The sequence below is a fragment of the Gymnoscopelus braueri genome (genome assembly GCF_963280865.1).
Source record: "Gymnoscopelus braueri genome assembly, chromosome: 6".
In the NCBI taxonomy this organism is placed as follows: Eukaryota; Metazoa; Chordata; class Actinopteri; order Myctophiformes; family Myctophidae; genus Gymnoscopelus; species Gymnoscopelus braueri.
Window position 1 is genome coordinate 19,027,066 of NC_137607.1, and position 25,016 is coordinate 19,052,081.

General features: G+C 41.0%; 1 protein-coding gene across 3 annotated transcripts; it reads right to left on the bottom strand.

Annotated features, from left to right (window-relative positions):
- Positions 1–396: 396 nt before the first annotated feature.
- On the bottom strand, positions 397–21,390 carry cherp (calcium homeostasis endoplasmic reticulum protein). Of its 3 annotated transcripts, none has more exons than XM_080431909.1 (20): positions 21,242–21,390; positions 15,987–16,160; positions 14,585–14,623; positions 12,684–12,850; positions 12,278–12,415; positions 11,970–12,121; positions 11,702–11,813; positions 11,125–11,214; positions 9,838–10,069; positions 9,425–9,588; positions 7,936–8,190; positions 7,295–7,508; positions 6,431–6,672; positions 5,325–5,458; positions 4,610–4,696; positions 4,360–4,506; positions 3,606–3,788; positions 2,899–2,993; positions 2,530–2,715; positions 397–1,197 (listed from the first exon to the last, which is right to left on the bottom strand). In XM_080431909.1, exons 1-20 carry the CDS (start codon positions 21,264–21,266, stop codon positions 1,160–1,162), a joined length of 2,874 nt encoding a protein of 957 aa, XP_080288035.1. In that variant the 5' UTR covers positions 21,267–21,390; the 3' UTR covers positions 397–1,159. The 3 variants fall into 3 exon arrangements, with proteins under 3 accessions (XP_080288035.1, XP_080288034.1, XP_080288033.1); XM_080431908.1 differs by having other exon boundaries at positions 2,506–2,715; XM_080431907.1 differs by having other exon boundaries at positions 2,506–2,715; positions 7,927–8,190.
- Positions 21,391–25,016: the final 3,626 nt, after the last annotated feature.

Below are 25,016 nucleotides of genomic sequence, written 5' to 3' on the forward strand. Positions count from 1 at the left end.
GAACTGGACCAGGTGCTAGTTGTAATGTAGTCTAAACGATGAATACAAAATTATACATTGGTCAAAATGTAAAATAAATAAATATAAATTGTAGTCATTTGTGACAATTAATGGCTGACGATTACACGTCCACAAGCGCTTCAACTTTTTTTTAACATTCTTTAATGTCTCTTATTGGGAAAACAAATCTCCCTACACATGTGAAAACTATCTGCTGTGTGTAGAGCTGGTCCTGAACAATGTGGTGCCCTTACTGCCCTCTGCTGGTTAAAATTGTAAGCTATGCAATGAGCTAGAGACAAACCCAAAGTTGCACATAAAAAGAAAAGAAAGTGAGCAAAGAAAACAATTCTTTTTAAATTTTTAACATAAGGTTTCAAGGAAGAAAAACATCTCTCAAGGTGTTCAAATTCCTTTATTGTTCTGCATTGTGTGGTGTTGTGACAGGGAAACTAAACTGAAATACATTTTTGCCTTAATTATGACAATTTTGTTTTCTGGGATTTGTTTTTTTAATATATATTTACAAAAGCTGAGGACTACAACTAAAAGACTTTCACGTCATGAGAAGAAATTACATGAAACAGTATCACAATTATTATCTGCACTGAAAAAAGCAACAACATTCAAACTAAGACATGTCAGCCTAGCCCCTTCTTCTGTGATGCTAAATGTTTCTCTTAATGGAACAAAGTGAAAAGAGAATTATGAAAAGTGAAAAGAAAACCAGAGTTTAAAACCCTTTTAAATAGGGTTAGGGGGTCTGTTGTAAACAAGGAAGAAAAAATAAACCTATGCCCAACACGTAGCAAGGAGTGCTGTGTTTCACTGTGGCTCATGTGTACAATGCACTACATTCTACTAGTATGAATGGCATTTCATTTGCAATACTTATGCCAAGTGAACATCAAAACCTTTCACTGCCTGATTCAGACATGCTCATGTTAAAAAGAGATTAAAATAAATCCACCTCGTTTGGGAAACTCTTTAAACCTGCATAGAGCAAAAGACTAAGAGTCTTATTGAACTATTCCATTGGTTCCTTATCAAACAAAGTTTCAAAGAATGAGTGGAGCGCTGGTGTTTTGTTCAAAAATTGACGGTGAAAGAGAAATTTGGATCCGGGTGAAGGGGTGTGGCTTGACACATGTTGATGACATCACTCTGTAGGAGGAGCCTCCGTAGGTTCCCGATTCACTGCAGCATAAAGAGAAGACATTATTACAGTCACATGTTAAAGTAAGTAAGTTGTGTTATGATAGGATTATTGACATCCATGAAATCAAGTAAAACAATAGTAATTTCTGAATAGTTTTCTGGCCTTTGATCTTTTAACTCAAAGTACAGGTCTGATTAATTATACGTATCTGTAGAAAACCTATTTTAAGTTGTGCACGTATACTGTACATTTCACATTTAGTTGTCACACCCTGCCCTCGTAAAAAAATCATCTCTATGTAAATAAAGACATTACAGAGGAAATCAAATTGAACAGGGAGTACAGAAAGTATGGAATAACAGCAACGGATGGGTTAAAGCACAAAAGGGAACAACCATTTTTAATGGCTACAAAAACACAAAATAAATCATATTATGTACTTTAAGGTCAAGATTTGATTCATTTGTATTATCTATCAATTATTTATTCTAAGTTATCTATCTATAATATTTAATTTAAAAAAAATCAAATAATGTGGATCTTGGGAACAGCATGGCTCCAATGTGGATCTCAGACTTCAAGTGGGCAGCATGCAACGTCAGTCATCTATGATGCATGACAAAAAATGTGGGCACGTTTTAAGCCCGATTGGAGCTCCACTGACGTCCATTATGAAATGAAAGTTAAATATTTCAAAAAAACATAAATCACATGTGGGGAATGGAGATACTCGTGTGGCCTACTGGCATAGTAGATACCGTTATATTGTATATAACGGCATGTATATTAGAATGTGTGTATATGGGTATATGCACACATTCGGGTGTATATCTGTGTGTAATAGTGTAATAGTGTGTATGTAAGTATGAAAACATGAATGTAAATATTGAATATTTTCGACTGTTCGATTATTACGAACAACGTAAGCAGTCTTGAATGTAATTATGAAATATTTTGAGTGTTCATTCAATACGAACTTTAAAGCAACATATATGAAGGATAGGCATAAATAAGCTTTGAGCTTCAGCCTATGCCTTTTCGATCAACCAGAATGAATTATTGGATTACAGTGCGTTATGTTTTGTGATGCTGTTGATGTGGATAAAAATAAAATAAACTAAGTGTGAAAAATAAATGTGGCGCTGATCGTTCCAGCAGTTTGCGAGATCAGCTCTAGACAGACACCACACACACACACAAACCGACCCCCCTCTTATAGACAGCTAGCATCCAGCAGAGCCATGCCGTAATAACCGCTTGCCAGTCTAAAAAGGCAAAGCTGTCTTACCTTCAGCTGTACTGTTTGTGTGCATTTTACTATTTTAAAGCTACAATAGAAGAGTTACCATTACCAGGTGCAGGTGCTATACCTTCCTCCCGGGCTTTCATGCGGGCCACAAAGTTGTAGCTTTTGTTCCTGCGGTAGTTCTCATAGGGGTCGTCTAGTGATACCCCGACTCCTTTATACTGGTCCCACTTGTCCCTGATATCTCCCCCCTTGATGGGGTCCTGAATGCCCTGCTCCTTCGCCCCCAGACCACCGGAACCACTCCAACCTACAGACAGGACACATACAAGACAGGGAGACACATAGGGATCTGATCAGAAAAAAGCACATACAACGTTAAGTGCGGTGGAGATTTCCGCAGCACTCAAACGGGAAGGCGGAACCTAAAAAATAAGAGTATCCTCATGATATGAGGTAATACGATGCACACACACACACACAAAGAGCATACCCATCTTCATGAGCAGCTGATGGCCTTTATTTTCCTCCCCAAGCCTTGAATCAAGAGGCAGCTTAGGGGGCGCTGCGCCAAGTCCTGATGTGGTGCTGGAGAGACATGAAACAAAACTGGTCACTACTTAACACATATCTAACACAACTTAGGAATGATCCCTTGACTCTGAGAGAAGGAATGGACGGATGTGACGTCAACCCAAAAAACTTCACTTCCGTCCACTCCTATGTTACGATTTGTAGAAAAACACATCTAGCTCAGATTATTTATTTTTTTTGGTGAAAACTAGCCTTATTCAACGGGCAATAGCAACAAAATGGCCGATCGCAGTAAAACAAAAATGGTTCCGGTGGATAGAGGAGACCCTCCCGACTCCCCAGACACCCTTTGTTTACATCTGTGTACACAACGTGGCTTCCGCGGCTCTCCAAAGACTGTCTAATATAAGGTAAAAAAAAAATGCTGGCAGCAACGGATGAATTAATAAAATAATACCTGGCAGGGAATGTGTTAAGAACAATACATGTAGGCATCATATAAACCCGGTTTAGCAGACACTTGATCATTCAAGCTTGCAAAGTTGAGAGTCAGGAAGTAAGGTGAACAAAGTTATGGAGAGGAAGATGGAGACGGAAAATGAAGAGGGGAATGATAACATGAATCGTATGAGAAAAAGAGAGAGAGAGCGCGCGACAGAGACTTACGGAGGAGATGTGCTACGTGACTTGGCTCCGCGGTGTCTTGGTGTCTTGGTGGGCGAGCCCTTGGTCTTGGTGGGCGAGCCCTTGGTGTTGGTGGGCGAGCCCTTGGTGTTGGTGGGCGTGCGAGAACGGGAACGGGATCTGGAACGTGTGCGACTACGAGATGATCTGGATCTACTCCTGGACCTAAAGAGATGAGAGAAAATATTCACTTGCATTATTTCTCTCGCACCAAGTAAGAGCACACACTACAGGTGCAACTGTAACTGATTTTCTTTGTACAGTGCATCATATTTTGCCATGCACTGAATGACCATATAGTCCTATGGAGCTAAATAGGGAGCCAACGATAGTGGTTAGGGATTACAACCTTGTGTAGCTTTGGGTAAAGCAGGGTGCTAATGCACGGAGCCTGCAGTGTTGGGGGCTCCTTTACCACTGGGGTCACCAATACTTATTTTTTTTTAAAGATATATTTTTGGGCTTTTATGCCTTTATTGATAGGACAGTAGGCTGACAGGAAATGGGGAGTGACATGCAACAAAGGTCATCGGGCTCGGGACTCGAACCCGCGATGCGCTGTCAGGCTACATTGAGCCTAGGTGCCTGGACCGCTACGCCAACCGTCCAGGCCTGGGGTCCCATGGTACTATGAGGAACCTTTATATGCAAGTGTTCCTCAAATAGCATTCATATGCAGCATTGACATGCTTGAGTGTGTGTGTGTGTGTGTGTGTGTGTGTGTGTGTGTAATGACCTGGATCGGGAGTAGGAGCGTGATCGGCTGCGCGAGCGAGAGGAGCGCGAGCGTGACCTGGAGGACTTGGAGGAGCGAGAGCTGGACCGAGACGAGGACCTTCCTCTGCTACGAGAACGACTCCTGGACCGACTACCTCCACGCCCACTGTAGAGAGAGAGAGAAGCATGGAGATCAACAAAAACTCTGAATTGCTGCATCCCAGCGCTAAAAAACGAATATGTGTGCTTGAGTGTGAGAGTAGAGTTACCTGTTACGCTTCTCTTGTCCCTTTTTCCTTCTGGCTCTCATCTTGGCTCTGAAGAACTCATACAGGCCATTCTGCTCCCAGCCCTCACTGAGGAGAGGTGCAAATCATAGCCAGCATTAAGCCCACTTATCTAACACGACACTTTACTTGGCTAGAGATACTTCAAGGGATAGTTCACCCAAAAAAATATGTTTTTTTCTATCACTTAGTCACCCCATGGAGACTTGAATTCATGGATATTTCTTTGTTTTTGTCGCATTCCTAAGCCAATGATTTGATGACCAGCGGACCGGTAGGCATCGGTTTCGGTAGGAGACACAAAGAGACTCTTTGTGTCTCCTACCGGAACCGCTGCCGGTCATCAAATTATTGTCTTAGGAATGCGATAAAAACTATAAAAAATATATACATGAATTCAAGTCTCCATGGGGTGACTAATCGATAAGGAAAAAAAGTCATTTTGGGTGTGAACTATCCCTTTAACTGTTTATGGAAATCAACTCAGCTGTGGTCAAAACGCCCCATATATATATATATATATATATATATATATATATATATGTATATATATATATATATATATATATATATATATATATATATATATATATATATATATATATATTCTGCTTTCTACAACTAATACAGTACATTGCCTAGGTTAAATTACAAATGATTTGGATTAGTCCATATGCGTAGGCGTGTGTGTATGTACCTGTTGCGGGGCCTGTCATGGGACGGGGGACTGTAGAAGGCCTCTACTGCAGCTAGCAGCCTGTCACTGGGGGGCATGGGAGGAGGCAGTCGAATGTCTTTCGGATCCAATGACTTGTAGTCATTATCCTCAAGCTGAGCAACAGGAAAAGAGGAGAGAAGATTATCAACCCTAGCTACAAAACCACATGCTGATTATTAGTTTATCTTTATATGAGACACCAGATCTTAACCCATTCTATCCGGGAACGCATCTGTGTCAATTTAGCTATAACCATAATTTTATACTTTGGCTATTAAACAAGACCAGGAGACCTGGTTCTGCCAGACCCAAAATGAAGTCCTAGTATGTAACACACCTACAAACCACTTTATAACTGAAGTTCATGATGTCATGAATAGTTCGTGACGAAAGGGGACGTCACAAACTTTTTTTTGGCTGGGGCCGGAGGACAAATGGCCCCTGCCCATGTATGGACGAAACAGGTACAAAGCCTCATGTAAGCCAGACCCCTTGGGTCTGGCAAAAAGGGGGACAGACTTTTTTGGCTGGGGCCGGAGGACAAATGGCCCATGCCCATGTATGGACGAAACAGGTACAAAGCCTCATGGTACAAAGCCTCCATACATGGAGGAAACAGGTACAAAACATGCACTACGTCACGGCTAAGCCGGACTTCACATGACGTGTCAGCCTGTGTATGCCCATGTATGGACGAAAGGGGGACAGACTTTTTTGGCTGGGGCCGGAGGACAAATGGCCCCTGCCCATGTATGGACGAAACAGATACAAAGCCTCATGTAAGCCCGACCCCTTGGGTCTGGCAACAAAAATAGCAGATATACAAGCTCATAGCCCAGCAAAGAGTGCCGCACTATGAGGTTTTAGATCTGCAATTTTTTGAAAATCTTTGAAAATCTTGTTCGCTTTATATTTTAAAGCGAACATTTGTAACTCAAATCTTTGCCTCTGGTGGTCCCTGGAACAAAATATTTTGAGATGGTAGCCAAATACATATAATTTTGGGGGTCCCTGACATGAAAAAGTTTGAGCACGACTGATATAGAAACATACGTTTTTTTCAGAAACCTGTGCAACTGGCTTACCTTAACCAGTGGAGCCATGAGGCCGGCCGGCAGATCAAAGTAGGGCACGTTGGGCACCAGACTGGGGTCGTCATGGGCCGGGGGCTGCTGTCGATGACGCATGTGGGGCGACTGGCCATTGAAGCCATGGGGTGGCGGGCCAAAGTCTTGGTGCTGGTTTCCACCCCAGGGAGGATGGTCCATGTCCATGCCCGGAGGAGGAAGCCTTTGGTTGGGATGGTGGTGGGGTGGAGGCCCCATGTCTGAAGGAGGGGGACGTTTGATTGGACAAGATGTAAATTACAGCGAGTAACACTAACTTGATTTCAAAAGGTACTGGAAAATAGCAGTGGTGTAAAGTACATTTACTCAAGTAGTGTACTTAAGTAAAAGTTTGAGGTATTTGTACTTTACTGGAGTATTTCCAATTTTCAGTACTTCTACTCCACTACATCTCAGAGGCAAATATTGTACTTTTACTCCACTACAGTTATTTGAAAACTTTAGTTACTAGTTACTTTGTAGATTTGGATTATTATTACAAAACACTTCAGCCATATACATTTCGGCAATTTCAAAATAGCCGATCTACAAGCTCGCGATGCGACGCATTGTGAACTTGTAGATCTGCCATTTTCACATGTTTTTCATTTGAAAACTTGTGAAATGGGACGTTCTGCATAATGAGTACTTTCTACTTTTGGTGCTTTAAGTACATTTTTGATACCATTACTTTTACACAAGTACATTTTGAATTCAGGGCTTTTACTTGTAACAGAGTAATTCTACATTGCAGTATTGATACTTTTACTTATTTTTAAAAAATGTAGTACTTTTTCCACCACTGTAAGAGGAAAAGGTATAGTAAAAAAAAGTGTCACTTGCCAACTTCGCCCTCGCCTCCGGGATATCCCCCCTCAGCATAGTCAAAGCGACCGTGTGGAGGGTATGGCGGCCTGTCAAAGTGGTGTCTGGGAGGAAAGTCGTCTTGCATGAAGCGCGGCGGAAAGCGTCCAAAGTTGTGAGGTGGTGGAGGGGGCTGGTTGAAGGGAGGGGGCTGCTGGTGGGGAGGGAAGGGCCCTCTGAAATGGGGAGGCCTCTGTGAGAGAGGAGTCAAGAAATACACAAAATCACTTTTTGTTTCTTGTATCACGAAACCAACAAGTATCACATTTATTGATCTTGCAAAAGATCAATAAATTATTTTTTTGTATGAGAGTTGAGACTGTCTGAGGTTGACTGTCCAATACAAAATAAATGAAATAAAAGCCTGCAGTGTGTTGCACTGTGGCAAATAGTAGTATTACAATAACATTTCTCAGATTGTTCACTGTCTATGCACACCAAATATCATGCTGCACATACTATTTGTAATCTCAATTGTGCTGTGTATATGTTATGTGCACCAGCTTGCCAAATCAAGTACATGTACAGTAAATGTAGTCGCTTAATTCTAAAAATCACAAAATGGTGGTGAAAAAGTTAAAGTAGGGCAGAACGAGCCACGCCAAACATACACCACTTGCCTGCATGCGAGGGGGGAAAGGAGGTTCCCTCTGGCCCCAGGGTGGGGGCTGGTCCCCCCATGGAGGCTGCTGGTCATACTGAGAGTTCCAGGACGGGGGACCCTGGTCGGAACCGCCCGGCCCACTCCAGGGACCTCCTTCTCTGGGCGGGCCTCCGCTCCAGTTCCCTTGGTCCCGCTGATCGTTCCACATCCCCTCGTGGCTGTTCCAGGGTGGGCAGCCGGGGGGAGGCTGGTTGGGGTCAAAATTTGGAGGCTGAGGAGGAGGAAACTATTATGGGTTAGGCGACTCGGTTAATGAGGTCACAAGATGCAGTCCACATGGATTAAAGCAAAATAAAATCTCACGACTGATAAAAATGTTTGTTTCCAGGCCATTTCCTAATATGCAATTCGTGAAACAGCATGAAAGGAACACACGCACACGCGCGTTGTGTTTCATAAACAATTAGCACAATGTATAATTATGATGTTTTGGTAGCTATACAACCAACCAGTTGAAGAAATTGCAGATTGATGCTAAAGTCAGCCATACTAGCCCTGACAAAAAAAAGGTAATTTAAAACAAAATGCCAGACGCCAGAGGGTTAACCTTTGCTTTTATGAAATATCTGAGATCATTAGGATTTTCTGGAGGATTGAACCACTTGTTTGACCAGTTTGACCACTTCAAGTACTGTTTAAGCTGACAAAAAAAGGTAATTTAAAACAAAATGCCAGACGCCAGAGGGTTAACCTTTTCTTTTATGAAATATCTGAGATCTGGGAACGATGTACAAAAAAGAATTTCACCCACTTTTTTACCTTGTAAACCTGTGATGTGACAATAAAACTGATTCTGATTCTGATTCTGATTCTGATTCTGAGATCCTTAGGATTTTCTGGAGGATTGAACCACTTGTTTGACCAGTTTGACCACTTCAAGTACTCTTTAAGCTTAAAATAGCGAATAACCGGAAATAGACAATCTACAAGCTTAAAACACACGCAGTGCAATGCGTGGTAAGCTTGTCTATTTTCGGTGCATGACATGCTTCCATAGAAGACATGCTGACTTCTATGGAATCCAAATGACTGAAATCAGTCGTGGCGACTGAGAACTTGAATCCATGAGTCCAACCAGGATGGCATGTGAGAGGGCAATTAACGCTTATTTCTAACTTGGTCTTCAGACAAAAAATATATATTTTTGAAGGAAATGCTAAATGTCGGAAAATCTGGTCAGGCAGAAATCAGTGGGGAATTGCATCATGAAAAGCAAGGAATCGAGGGGGAAGACATTTGTAGTTGTACAACCTACGGTTCAAGAGTTATAGGCCAAAACATGAAGCGGGCTAGTATAGTGCCACCATGAGGCTGGTTTGAAACATTTCGGGTGGAGGTTCTTCCTTGGCCTACTGGGAGTGTGCATGCAACGTTTCACGACAATGAGACGGCATTTTTGTGTAAAACAGGCCCCTCCCGCAAACTTGTGTCACAAAGCTACTTACCGGCTGGTTGGGATTCCAAGGTCCCATGTGCTGGGGGTCATACCAGTTAGGCTTAGAGGAAGGGATGTCTGGGGGCCCACTTGTGTTGCTGGGATCCTGCTGTCTAGACGAACCCCCATCATACTCCCCTGGAGGAGGGACTGACATGGATGCCTTCACATCTCCTGTTCACAGCACACACAAAAATACACAACACACACAAACGCGTGCACACACACACACAGATGATCAGAAACAGACAGGATGTGGAATTCCACAAAACTGGTGGTTAAGAAGAAAATCATCCTTTTAAAAAGAACATAGCGTGTGCGTTCGCCACCACAACTATTAACCCAATCCGTCCAAGGGCTGTGCGTGACACTGACATTCTATTCACGCTCTAAACACATTCATGCCGCTCTGTGCATTCTCACCGGCTTGCGTGGTCATAGGCGAGGGCTTTTCGACCTCAGCGGCGGTGGCAAGTTGTTCCACGGCGGCGGCTTGTGCTGCCGCTGCTGCCACTGCCGCCACTGCCGCCTGCTGTTGCTGCTGCTTCAGGGTGGCCACAAACTCCTCGTGCTGAGTCTTCAACACCTGGATCTGCTGCTGGAAGGCCAACTGGACGGGCTGCACCACCGCTGCATACTCCGTTATCAGAGATGCCTAGAGAGAAAGACACAGAGAGAGAGAGCGGGAGATAGATATACAACTAGAAAAAGTGCTCCTCGGAGCACAGGTCTCCGCCAGGTCAGGTACGTTATTCTGGGCTCCTGGTGGCACTATAATAGGCCAATGTGAAAAGGGTGCCATTTATTCTTAAGTCTTTCATGGCAATCAGACACTGCATTCATGATTTGATTCATTTTGTTCCAAAAATGTGTTTTACTAAATTAGACCTGCTGGTGGCGCTATAACAGGCCAATGTGAAAAGGGTAGCATTTCTTCCTCAGCCTAGTGGGAATGTGCGTGTGAAAATTCACGGAAATCGCAAGCTGCGTGCATAGTTTGAGGCTTTTTGTTCAAAACGGACCAATCCTGCAAACTTTGGAAGCCAACCATAGAAAATGAGGATGGAATATGGGAAATCGGACAGATTCGTGTTGATCACATGACTATAGGGATACTGTGTACCGATTTGCATGACGTTTGGATAAAATCTGTAGGAGTAATGTAAAAAAAAATGGGTTTTGCACAAATCGGCCTCCTGGTGGCGCTATAACAGGCCCATGTGAAAGAATTGGGGCAGAGGTTCTGAATTGGCATCCAGGGAGTGTGTGTGCATAGTTTCGGAGCGACCGGGCCAACGGTGCCGGAGATTAGCTGCTAACACACAGACAGGACGGACACACGGACGGACGGACGGACAGGGGCGAAAACATACTCTCTCGCCATGCCTTTCGGCCTGGCGGAGACAATAACAACCCCCCATGGGAAACAGAACCAATAGCAGAGACCACTGGTGGTGCTGGGGTGGCGGTGGAACCGCAGATTTAGGTGAGCTTAAATAACCCGCCCAAATTGGTCATCTGTTTGCCACGTCAGTGTATGGGTCTTGCATAACACTGTATACACACCCACATAGTAATGAGCTAGCAGTGAAACCTCTCGAGTATATACTGCCTGAACTAACCTCGCAAGCTACGTATCATTTGAAGCACTGAAAGTGAGAGCGTGTTAATAGGGAAATGGACTTTTTCCAGAATCTTGAGTCCCCTCACCTGGTACTGGCCCAGACCCAGAGCTGGGCTCTGGAGCTGTTGAATTGTCACGTCATCAAAGTAGCCATTCTTCTCCCAAAGCTGCAGCAGCTAAGAAGAAGAGAGGAAAATCAGAGAGGGAACACTGTTACTAATAGAAAAAAAATCACACCCAGTGTGAAGTGGGCGGTGTGGTCACAGTGGTCATCACAGTGATGGAAGAAGTGATGGAAGAAGTGATGGAAGAAACCATAACTTAAAAAAAACACATTTATGTTTTTTTTAAAGTTATGGTCCTATTTATAGGGCTATGCACATGTGTCATGTTTCCCTAGCCAATCACAGTCCTGAATAGAATTTTCTATCGTTTCCATTGTGGAGAGTGTTTTCAATTAAATAAATACAAATAGTGGAATGCAATGAGCCAGCTGCATCCAGTTAAAACTTAAAATCAGTGCACGGTGAGATTTTGTTGTGTTTGAAAAGGACAGTGTGGAGGACAGATGGCATGCCAAGTGTTCCTCCAGCCGAAATCGAACCGTTACGATTATGTGGTCGAAGCACTAACTACCCGTGTGTGATTGTGTTATGTAGTTACCCTGGTGATCTTCTGTTGCTTGTCTTCCTCTACGGCGAGGAAACTGGTACAGTAGATGGGAACCACCACCTTTTGCAGCGCTGCCAGCAAGTCCCTTTGCTGCTTCCGTTGGCTGGAATGGCGTTATCAAATAACACTGATTACAAGATAATTTTACAACGTAGCTAGTTGCTGTAGAAAACAAACAGCTATTCTGCTTGATTCCAGTTTTCTGTGATTGGGAGAAAACATTACCTATACTGACGGGAAGATGTTTTTTTGCATTTACCAGTGATGGAGGACATCATTTGTCAGATAGATGAGATGCAAACGGAGCTCAAAGTGCGCCGAGTCAGCGATAATGCGGTTGCGAAGGTGTGCCGTCATCAACTCGCAGTGCGCTGGCGTCTTGGCGTTGGTGAACATCCAGTTTTTCCCACCCTGAGAACAGACAGACACGCATGCGTCACAGACAGACAAACATATTGCTGCATATTGAGAGAGATCATTAAAAATGGGTAGGTTTCATTTATTGCATGTGAACCTTATAGGTTATATATAGCTGAAGGTGCTCTTTAATATCTATTGTGGGCTTACAGAGATGGCATCTTTGGTGCAGGTGTCTATGATGGGTTGCAGCAGGTTGTCAAACTCTGTGACATCCAGTTGCGTTTCCAACGTCAGTTTCTGTGTCTGCTGCTCCATGGCCAGAGCTATAGCTGCTGTCACTTGCTCCTACAGGACATAAGAGGCAATATAACCAATCGATAAATAAATCAAAGTCATCCTATCAACCGTTTGCTCATTTGGGTCACATTTCACTGCTTGAAAGAATATGATCTATTCTGTCAACAGTATTTATGTTTGTCAATATGCTGTTTAAAGTCTGACAAGCAACCATTTTCTTATGGATATGATATACAGCTTGACAATTCCCAGGTATGCTGAGAGACAGGCATTAAAATAAATGGGCTGATTCTCGTCGGGAAGATGTCCTTTCTACCTGTCTGAGAGTGAGCAGATGTTGTTCTTGTTGCTGTAGGTTCCATTCGCTCTGCTGGACGAGTTCCTCGATGGAAGGAGTTGCAGGGGGCGGGATTGTGGGCGTAGCAATAATGGGCATTGGTGGAGGGACGTCAACCACTTCTTTAGCACCTAGGTTGTACATGTCTGAAAAAGAGCAGTAGGCAGGCTTAGTCTGGCATAGTCTTGTTAGTGGTTAAGATTTCAGGATCAATATTCAAGGCCTTGTGTAGGGGTGCTGAAGTAATGTAGATGCCACAGGATTATGTTATGGTCATGTCATGTTATGGCCATGTTGTCTTGTCAAAGGCCATACAAGCAGCTTCAAATAAAATTCCCCAAAGTAGTCAATAATAGTATACTGAATACACTATACAGGCTTACATAGGGCAAGTGGAAGACATTTACAGGAGCAAAGCAGAATACTGATCTAAAAGATTCCATACATGCAAGCAATTTAATCGTTTTCATTCTTGAGGACTATACTGAAATAAAGAAACAAGGGTTTTAAAACCAGAACATGTGGATTAGACCAGTCAACTACAGTTGGGCTGCACAATTACAAAAAAAGGACGTGGAAATCGCAGGCTACTGCAGTTTCCAACTGATAGGATGATCCAGTCTTTATATTAACTAGACCGGTGCCTGTTGGGTACCAGCCTACTCGGGAATGATTCAAGTTGGGCACGATGCAAATAGGGAATGCAATGTATGCGCCCACCCTGTTATGCAATACCCGTCATACCCGTTGTCAGAGAGTACCCATTGTAACCGTCTGTTTGTCCGTGTCCCATATGTAAAAGCCCTTGTGCACTGGTAAAGGTCTGTGGAGAACGTCTAAAGATTGCCAACTGACTGTGAAAAGTGGACTGACTAACTAGTCCAAATGGCAGGTGTGTTAATTTGCCATATCAAGTTCAGGCTGGGGTTGCCATGGCAATCAATTGGCTCCTTTGGACCACAGGCCTTTTGTACAATTGGCGTTATCAGTCGGATTGGCAGTTCTGGACAACCGCTTATTCAACCAATTCCACGCCGTGCACTCAACTCCCTGGGGTCGTCTGCGACGTCACGTGGGTGCCGAATTTGAAGTCGGTTGGTCGAATTGGTTCATGAGATACGTGAACTACAGACGTACGTACGGACATACATATGACTGTATGTGTTGTAAGATTAGCAAGCAGAGAAAACTCCTGGGCCCCCATATTGTGTGCCGCCTTGGCCCTTATCTCTAAACGTATTAGCCATATTTTACTATTTTGAAAAACATTTTAAAATAGTTCAACTAGCCGATCTACATCGAAACGTTGTGAGCTTGTAGATCGGCTATTTTGAACTATTTTAAAATGTTTTTCAAAATAGTAAAAAAAAATGGCAAAAGAGTTTAGGGATAAGGGATAAGGTGGCACACAAGATAGGGATGAGATGTTTTTTTTAGATACATGCAGTGCATTCATATTATCTAAATTGTGCAGCCCTTCACTACAGCGATACTGTGTCCGAAGCAACAAGAATTAGAAACAAAACAGATTATGATGAATCAAACAACAAAGCCTTGCTTAAAGAAAGGTCACCAGTTGTCATTTGACTTTGCTCAGCACAGGGATCACAATTGAGAAGATATCCCTAAGATATCTTCCATCACATCAAAAAACTATATATATATATATACACACAGTGTGTGAGGTGTGTGTATTACACACACACCTCCCAAAACTGAATTAAAACATGAAACGATGCAACAGAAAATGAACAAAATAAAAAGCCTTCAAGCATCACTTCGAGGTGTGATAATGTCCAGCAAATATGTGCATAAAACACACTGTGACTTTACAAGTGTAATTCAAATTCATCTTGTGAAAACTGGTTCCCAATAAATACCTTCTGACTTATATTCCTCAAGATCGTGGGTAGAGGGATCTATGTGGAGAGAAGCAAACTTTAACGCATTTCAGTGGCATTACATGAGTACGGTCATAGCACTATGCCACAGCAGGATTGCTAAACAACCAGTCCTCAGACCATTATCAGTCACAGTACACAAACTGAAAGCTTAGCAAGGAATTTAATGGATATTGATTGAAGCACAGGTGTTTTAAGAAGGGTTTTGTTTCGTCCCACAATCCACTTTCCAATTCTTTCATTTTTCCCCCATTGTTGTTGTCTTTTTACACCTATAACACAGTCTGCTTGGGTGTCTGTGCACATAGTATTCCTACATTAATTATCCCCACAGACAGAGCAAGCTTAGCTAGCACTACAGAATCTATGCAGGACTGGCCTGCTCTAACTTGATGATAGCTGCCTGTTTAAGCATAGCACATCCGATCACATATTGTTCAGGCAATGCTGGAATCTAATATAGAGAACACAGACAGAAACATAGACAGGAGAAGCCATGGGAAACCTTTTTACGACAACTTGTTGTGGAAAGTAGGCCAGCAACAACAGCCAACTTTCAACAACAAGGTCAGATAAGGCGAGCCTTCAATCTTGAAGGCTTGTAGATCATTTGAAAAAAAAAGAACTGATCTACAAGCTATGCAACGCATCATTGGCTTGTAGAGCTGTTAGTTTTGGAAAACAGCAACTGTCGTCCAATGGAGTTTAAATTAAGCTTTTAGATTCCCTTTGGCTGTGGCAAGCTCCATTTGGTCCTGTGGTGAAATAAATGGCTTGCAACAACACACAGCAGTTTGAGGCTGGGCTGTTATTCAGCTGCAGGAGAAAGTGGAAGTGTGTTTAATATGTCACACTCGCTGCTGCAGCTGGTGTGCTGTGCTAGATGAAAAAAAACAAAAGTATAAATAGAAATGCATTTGTTATAAACATGAAAATACTTAACACCCTGAAACTGAATTTGCATATTTTTTTGGACAGTTCAGTCTAGAATAGATGAATGAACATCTAAAGATTTTCCAGAGCTCAAATCAAGAAGAATGCAGGTCTTAACATGTGTACTCTGATCTTGCTCTTGCAAGGAGCTCTGGAAAAAAAGCAACTGCTAAATGCCTACATAGTCAATTGTAATTGGTCAGAGGGACAGAATCAAGGATGATCTGAAAAAGAGACAGGTACATATTTAAGTTTGGAGGAGTAATTTTTGGTTGGCAGTTCCAGGTTTACCTCTGGCTGACATCACATGTAAAGCTTTGATTCTTCAGTTCATTAGTTTCGGGAGATCATTATTCATTATACTAAATCTGACTGAACTCTCCAAGATCACATGGATATCGTTATGTGAATGCAGTTTGGGGGCAGACTCTCTTTTTTGACTACATACGCTGCTGTTGCGCAAAAACAAGCTTGCACTTGTAGTAACCAAAGTATTCCCCTCCAAAGAGAAATGAGAACTTTGGGTTGTCCTTCTGTTTCTCCATCGTCATCTTCTCAAACTCGGGCCCATTCCGAGCCACGAACTGGGCCAGCTTATCAATGACATTCCTCAGCTCTTGATCTGCACAGAGGAAACAAACAAAACAAATTGAAAAAGACAGGCACAATCTCAAATGGCTGTACTCCCAACTATCCTTTTACCTAGCAGTCAGTGTTTACTTAATCCCTCTAAATGCCTCTGATTTTTTTAAGTTTTCAAAGTTTGGCACTAGTCTAGTGTAGTTTATAGTGTACAGTACTTGTGTAAATACTAAATAACGTGGGGTGGGATAAGGTCATCAACCTCATCACACAGCTGAACTTGGCAGCACAGGAAGTAGAACCTGATACATTATCACCTACATAGAAGAAATCATTGCATTTAATATACATTACTGTTGTGATAGTGTGGTGACTCAGACTTGATAAAACACATATATGATTGTCTTGATCCAAGGCTCCTTCCTCGGTGGTCAGTAGGAACACACTGAGGACACTAGCAGGAGCACTCATCCACTGTCATTTCGACTATGCATGCACCTTATGGTACTCTAGAACCTCAAAAGGCATTAAAAACAAAACTGCAGACCTCTCAAAACAAACTGGTCAGGTTACTACTTGGCCAATGGCCTCACAACTACAACTCATGATCTAACCCCTGCTCATTTTGCTAGGGTGGGATGGCTAGCACCAGTCCAGAGGGATTGATTGATTGATTGATTGAATACTTTATTTAGAAAGACATGGAAACAATTCACAATACAAGGTCCTCTAAACTGGATCGCTCATAAAAGCACAGTGGCTTATTTAAAATGAGATCCCCATGCACTCAAATCATGGTGACATTTAAGAAGACATCCAAATATACACTACTATGCAGAACGTCATACAATCAGCTTACAGGTTACTGGTATGAAAGACAAGAAATATGTAAAATAGACAGTTTTAGGAGGAGGGGAGGGGGGTGGGGTAGGTTAAGACTTTGACAGGGGCCAGTTTGGAATTGCAGCCTCCTGAAGGTGATTCTTTAGGGCAGTTTGGAAAGTGAGTAGGGTTTTACACTCCTTTCCACATTTTTGTTGTATAGCATGAGAAAGAGTTCATTCCCTTGTTTGTGCCAAATCTGGGTTGAACATGATCACTTGTTGTTAACTGGCCTACTTGTTGTTAACTGGCCTACTTGTTGTTAACTAGTTATACGAACGCTTGTTTTATTGTTTTATTGTTGTATTGTTTTATTGGATCTTGTTTATTCGATACACGTATTTGTTTTAGCTCATGCTCATTTGATTTAGCTATTTTGTCTCATCTGTTTAAGAAAGAAGGTAGCTGATATATTGCACTTTTACCTTAGCGCTAGGTATACTCTTGGTTGCTTGTTTTTGCAGAAAATGCACTTAAAACTTCTGGTGATTAGTAGTTTTCGTTCCCTACCTATTATTGTAAGTCGCTTTGGATAAAAGCGTCTGCTAAATGACTGTAATGTAATCAGTGGAGCTGCACTGATCACTGAGCTCCACTGATCTCACTGAACCCAGTTTCGTCTCAAACAAGGGGTTAAATTCGTTCTACTAATGCCACCAGCGTGTGGAATTCCCTACCAACAGTCATAAAAAAGTGCGACTCCCTCCTTCAAAACACAGGTTGCAAATTGTAACTGGCCCCTGTAAAAAGTCTAAGCTCATCACCGGAAATGACCCAAAACTGTTTACTGAACATATCTTTCTTTCATAATTATGTTTTTGGCATATTATTGTGTATTGTTGTTTGTCTGACTGTACATGTCCTTAATGGAAACAAGCCCTGAGGTTTTATCTGGGTCATGATCCTTTTAGCATTCTTTAGTATAAATCTGTGCCACCGTGCCTTGTTTTTGCAAACTGTTAATCAGTGGTCTAAAGTAAATAAGTACATTTACTCAAGTACTGTACTTAAGGACACTTTTGACTTTAATACTTTTACTCCACTACATCTCAGAGGCAAATATACATTTTGATTATTATAGTAGGGGGTACTAAGTGAAAAATCGTTACGCGGCAGATAAAAGCATGAAATTTGATACAGATGTCCCTTGGGTCATCCTAAAACATCCTAGAAGGGGTGCCCAAAAAAATCTTAAACAGGAAGTGACTTATGGACAAAATCCAAAATGGCCACCTAAACTGTTGACCGTTGACTCAAAAGACACCAAAATAATCTCCAAAAAGCATAAAATGTGGCAGACATGTCCTTTGGGTCATCCTAAGACATCCTAGAAGGGGAGCCCAAAAAAATCTGAAACAGGAAGTGAGTTATTGACCAAATTGAAAATGGCCGCCTAGTGTTGTCGATTGACTCAAAAGACAACTAAAGAATCTCCAAAAAGTATAAAATGTGTCACACATGTCCCTTGGGTCATCCTAAGACATCCTAGAAGGGGTGCCCAAAAAAGTCTTCAACAGGAAGTGAGTTATTGACTAAATTGAAAATGGCCGCCTACAGTGTTGGCGATTGACTCAAAAAGCCTATAGAATCTCCAAAAAGTATACAATTTGGCACATATGTCCCTTGGGTCATCCTAACACATCCTAGAAGGGGTGCCAAAAAGAATCTGAAACAGGAAGTGAGTTATTGACTAAATTGAAAATGGCCGCCTACAGTGTTGAAAGATGATGCAAGATACCTACAGAATCTCATAAAAGCATGAAATGTGGTACAAATGTCCCTTGGGTGATCTGAACGCATCCTACAAGGGGTGCCCAAAAAGGTTTTAAACAGGAAGTGACCGCCTAAAAGCAGTTGACACAAAAGAAAACATAAGGGGACGTCATAAAAGTGTATAATTTGGTACGTACATTGAGTGCTTCTTAATATATCCTAGAAGGGGTTATTTATTTGTTTGCTTGTTTATTAAACTTTTTAGGAAGGGACCATGTTGAAGAAATTCTAAATGGCTGTTTAAACAGTTGACCATGGCAGTCTGCATATTATGCAGACTCAATACGACAGGTTATGCAGTGCATAACTTGCCGTATTTTGTAGTCTACCTTCTGTTTTCATTTCTACATCACTTATTTATTTTACTTTCTGCATAATTTTTTTATTGTACTCTTTGAATCTTCTTTATTTATCTAACTCTCTGCATATTCTCATTTATTTTACTCTGCATCTTATCTTACTCTGCATATTCTTATTTTACTCTCTGCATCTTATTTATTTTGCACTCTACATCTTCTTGCTTGTTTTACACTCTATCTTCTCATGTATTTTCTTCTTGATCATTACTGTTTTTTTGTGATTAGTGTTTAGTAACTACATGTATTCATGTGTGCCATTTCGCAATTACCAGCACATTGGCATAATGCTCTGCAAGGTAACCCAGCATCCCGGCATCTACACTTTCTCGAACAGAAGGGCTCAGCTTTGCAGCCACACTTGAGTTCTCTACAAACTTAAGCAGCCTCTGGCAAGAGTGTCCATAAAGGTGTCCACGAATCAGCGACTTTAATTTATTTGTCAGGAGATGGTAGAGATTGCATAGCTTTCAGGCTTCTGGACCAAATGCTAGATTGGCTGCTCGATTTGAATATTGTAGCAGTGCAGCCCGTGTGGGAGGAGTGTTTTCCATTGAGAGACTATTCAAACTTTTTTTGGCACCCCTTAGGATGCATTCAGATCACCCAAGGGACATTTGTACCAAATCTCATGCTTTTATGAGATTCTTTTGTATGAGTGTCTTTTGCATCATCTGTCAAGACTGTACACAGCCATTTTCAATTTAGTCAATAACCCACTTCCTGTTTCAGATAATTTCAGGCACCCCTTCTAGGATGTCTTAGGATGACCCAAGGGACATGTATGCCATTATGAGATTCTTTAGTTGTCTTTTGAGTCAATCGACAACACTGTAGGCGGTCATTTTCAATTTTGTCAATGACTCACTTCCTGTTTAAGATTTTTTTGGGCACCCCTTCTGGGATGTCTTGGGATGACCCAAGGGACATGTATGCCAAATTGTATGCTTTTATGAGATTCTTTAGTTGTCTTTTGAGTCAATAGATAACACTGTAGGCGGCCATTTTCAATTTTGTCAATAACTCAGTTCCTGCTTAAGATTTCTTTGGGCACCCCTTCTAGGATGTCTTAGGATGACCAAAAAGACATGTGTGCCAAATTGTATGCTTTTATGAGATTCTTTAGTTGTCTTTTGAGTCAATCGACAACACTAGGCGGCCATTTTCAATTTAGTCAATAACTCACTTCCTGTTTCAGATTCTTTTGGGCACCCCTTCTAGGATGTCTTAGGATGACCCAAGGGACATATGTGCCAAATTTTATGCTTTTTGGAGATTCTTTTGGTGTCTTTTGAGTCAACGGTCAACAGTTTAGGTGGCCATTTTGAATTTTGTCCATAAGTCACTTCCTGTTTAAGATTTTTTTGGGCACCCCTTCTAGGATGTTTTAGGATGACCCAAGGGACATCTGTATCAAATTTCATGCTTTTATCCGCCGCGTAACGATTTGGCCATTTTTTGTGCTTAGTACCCCCTACTATTATCACAAAACATACATTACCCACTTCAGCCCTTATTTCGGCCATTTGAAAATAGCCGATCTACAAGCTCACAATATCTGCTATTTTCAAAATATTTGTATACATTTTGAACTTGAGTACACAATGAGTACTTTACTTTAGGTAAATAAGTATATTTTGGTAGCAATACTTTTGTACAAGTACATTTTGATTACCGGACTTCTACTTTTACTCACTACGTAACAGAGTATTTCTGCATTGCAGTATTGATACTTTTAAAAAGTTTGAGTACTTTTTCCACCACCACTGTGTTAATGATAATAAAGTATTCAATCAATCAAAAAAGAAAAAGGCTAATTGCGCGCAGTGTTGTGCACTGTAAAAGGCAGATCTACAAGCCTCTCCACGCTTCACCCAGCGGCGAGTTGAGATCAACAGCGAGCAACAGAGTGTATAAACTATAGATATACCAAAATAATGTGTGTGAATGAATGGATTGATTAGCCAGTTAGCTCAACTAGCACTGCGTGCATGCAATGCATTCACATCCACTGTTCCAGTTAGCAGGATGCCTAGCTAGCTACTAGCCTAGCTAACGCTCAATGGAACTCTAACAACAACGTTACTACGGTCCGGTCCGCTCTGCTCACCTTCTGGAGCTGTAGGGATGTCCATGTCGGTCTGCAGTTACAGCTGAACCCGCTGAACGTCAACAGACTGCACTGATAATATGATAAATGTCACTTATTATGGGATTTAAATATTGCCCCTAAAAATATGTCCAACATTTCCAAATGAACGTATGTACTCCGGAAGAGCTTTGTTTGTGAGGTGCTTGGACTTGGAGATGGTTGCAGCGCCACCTGTGGTCAGGCGGAAAACGATTTTTTTGTGGGTGTATTGGCTGCATGGCAATATATACAGTGGTGGAAAAAGTAATATTTTGTTTTACTTAAGTAGAAGTATCAATACTGCAATGTAGAAGTACTGCAAGTAAAAGTCTTGAATTCTAAATTTACTTGAGTAAAAGTTCAAAAGCATTGGCATCAAAATGCATTTAAAGTACCAAAAGTAGAAAGTACTCATTATGCAGGATGTCCACATTTCACATGTTTTCAAATGTATAAATATCTTTTGAAAATAGCCGATCTACAAGCTCACAATGTGTCGTTGCGAGCTTGTAGATCGGCTATTTTCAAATAGCCGAAGTACATATAGGGCTGAAGTGGTTAATGTATGTTTTGTAATAATAATCAAAATCTACAAAGTAACTAGTAACTAAAGTTTTCAAATAATTGTTGTGGAGTAAAATGTACAACATTTGCCTCTGAGATGCAGTGGAGCAGAAGTAAAAGTACTGACAATCGGAAATACTCCAGTAAAGTAAACAATACCTCAAAATTGTAATTAAGTACAATACTTGAGTAAATGTACTTAGTTACTTTACCCCACTGCTTGTATTGCTCATGATAATCAGCTTACCAAGGGTTATAGTTTGTATATCCACATCATGAGAGTGGGAGTGGGTCTGTCCGGAACAGAAACAGTGCTGTGCTGTCTGGGAAACTGTCCAAAGTCCTGCCTAAGTACCAGACCTGTAGTTTCTGCTAGACTTTTAGCCGCCCTTGCCTAGACTTAAAGGTAGAGTAAGTGATATTCTTTGGTTAATAAGTGTTAAATATCTCTGTATTCTGATAGTACTCATAGAATGTTTGTTCAGTAAAAGGAGTCTCCATGTCTCTCCAATTCTTTGGTAAACAGAAAATGAGTTTTCAGGTCGGGCCACCTATTTTATCCAATCAGGAGAGAAAACTCACACAGGATACAGATTAAATAAGTGAAGTTGGAAGTGATGACACAAATAAATGAGCAGACTTTTTTTTTTTGCTGGAACACTATACAATTTAAGCTAATTGGCTGATGATTGGTCATGGTCACCCACCTGAAAATGTATTTTCTGTTTATCAAAGAGCTGGAGAGACAGAGAGACCCTGTTACTGAACAAACACTAACATTGAGTACTATCAGAATATAGTGCTTAAACCTTTTAACAAAAAACTTTTTGTTCTAACCAAAAAATATCACTTACACTACCTTTAACCCTGCTGTTGTTGCAATTCTTTATCATTTCTTTGTTATTGTTGCCATGCTGCTAATGTTGAGGAACCAAAACCAAATACTTGTACTCTTGTGTATAGGATAAGAATCTATCATTACAAAATCCAACCATAGACCCTTTTCCAATTTGTATAGCTCCATCCAAGTGCCAACGCTAAACCCACCTCTAACACATTTCTTCTAACCCATTCATTATCTAACACAGCTCATTCCCTGTTTTATGTTTTAAAACCCATTTAAACTCACCCATAAACATTGAGGTGCATTGTTAGCATTCACTGTACTACTACAACATTTACAGATGCAATTTGCCCTCCATAATGGTTCCTAAAACACGAGATGCTGTCAGAAATACAGAGGCCTACAGACAGACTTGAATACAGTACAGACAGATTTGCACAATTTCCCATCTCAAACTAAAGTAATATCTGTACATTGTGATGTGATGTATACACAATAGTCTCTCTTCCCACATAACATGGAGAAATTCTAGGGGTAACATTCTAGGGTGATATATTTAGTTAATACTGAAATGAATATGCTACACTACAATTTGAATCATAACGTTTTGAAAAGATAAATACTAAACACCAGCTCAGTTTTAAAAAAAAATCCTTTCTTTAGTAGTAATAGAGTAGGCAAGTAGCAAGTAAATGTAGTAGTGAAGCAGTGAATTCATCATGTGTGTTGAGTTTTATACTTTTGGATGTAGATATACCATCATATACAGTATACAGGAGTGGTTTTCAAAGTGGGGTCCAGGGACCCCCAGGGGTCCTTGGGGGGGTTCCAGGGGGTCCCCAGCAAACGTAGTTAATACAGCATCACAACCACTGTATCCATTTGGCTATTCACTCGTCTGGGGGGGCCCTGGCAAAAAAAAACATTTCAGATGGGGGTCAAATACATATTCACTTGAGGGTCCTTGACTTGAAAAGGTTCTCAAACCTTTTCAAGTTATTGTAATCACTATTATTACTACTACTACTACTGTTATTAGACTATTATTATCTGTACATTGCGATGTAAGGTACACTTAATAATAGTCTCTCTTTTAGGGGCAACATTTTAGTGTTCTGACTGCGCAGTGGTGGAAAGTGACTAAGTACAATTTTGAGGTATTTTTGGGCGGTGAAACCGCCCCTATAAGTGAGATTTGGAAAAATGTACAAATATCTTGGGCAGTGAAACCGCCCCTGAAAGTGAGGTTTGGAAATTTATACAATTATCCTGCGCTGTGATTGGCCAATCACAATCTATTCAGGACTGTGATTGGCCAGTGTCACATGACACATGTGCATAGCCCTATATAAGCAACCATAACTTAAAAAAAACCATAATTTGTTTTTTTTAAGTTATGGTTTTGTCCATCATAAAGAGTGTTTTCATCATAAAGACTTTCATAAAGATTGTTTCAATAAATATATTTATAGTTATTTAGTTATATAGTTATTTATTTTTTGTACATCATTGGTTGACTCCATTCAGTATTGTGGTTAGCTAGGAAGACACCGCCCACTTCACACAGGGTGTGATTTTTTACTTCACTTGAGTATTTCCAAATATCAGTAGACTACTTCTACTTCTACTCCACTACACCTCTAAGGCAAATATTGTACTTTTACTCCACTGCAATTATTTGAAGACTTTAGTTACTAGTTACTTTGTACATTTTCATTATTAATACAAAACATACATTAACCACTTCAGCCCTATTTAAACATTACAAGCTATGCGATGTGTTGTGAGCTTGTAGATCTGCTATTTTCAAAAGATTATTTTTTACATTTCAGACGTATAACTTCTGCATAATGAATAGCCTACTTTTACTTTTGGTACTTTAAAGTATATTTTTATGCCACTACTTTTGTACTTTTACTCAAGTACATTTTTAATACTGGACTTTTACTTGTAACAGAGTATTTCTCCATTGCAGTATTGATACCTTTACTTAAGTAAAAACAAAAAATGAGTACTTTTTCCACCACTGCTGACTGCCCCTGGTTTGAGTTTTAGGAAACCCCTTCACAGCTTTATTCCACTGAGCTAAATGCTCCCTGTTCTATTTTACTGCAATATCCCTCCGCCACGGCATGTAGTTCTCACACATAGACAAACTTCAGTGGTTCTTCAGCAACATTTTGGGCTACAATTAAAATTACAAATTTCATCCTCCACCAAAATAAAAATATTTTCGACATATATGTGTTGTTTGTTATTTATTATTACGCCTTTGTTTACCGGAAACCTAGCCATGGATCACACGACGGTCGTCTGTCAAGACCGTCATGGATTAACTTCAACCTG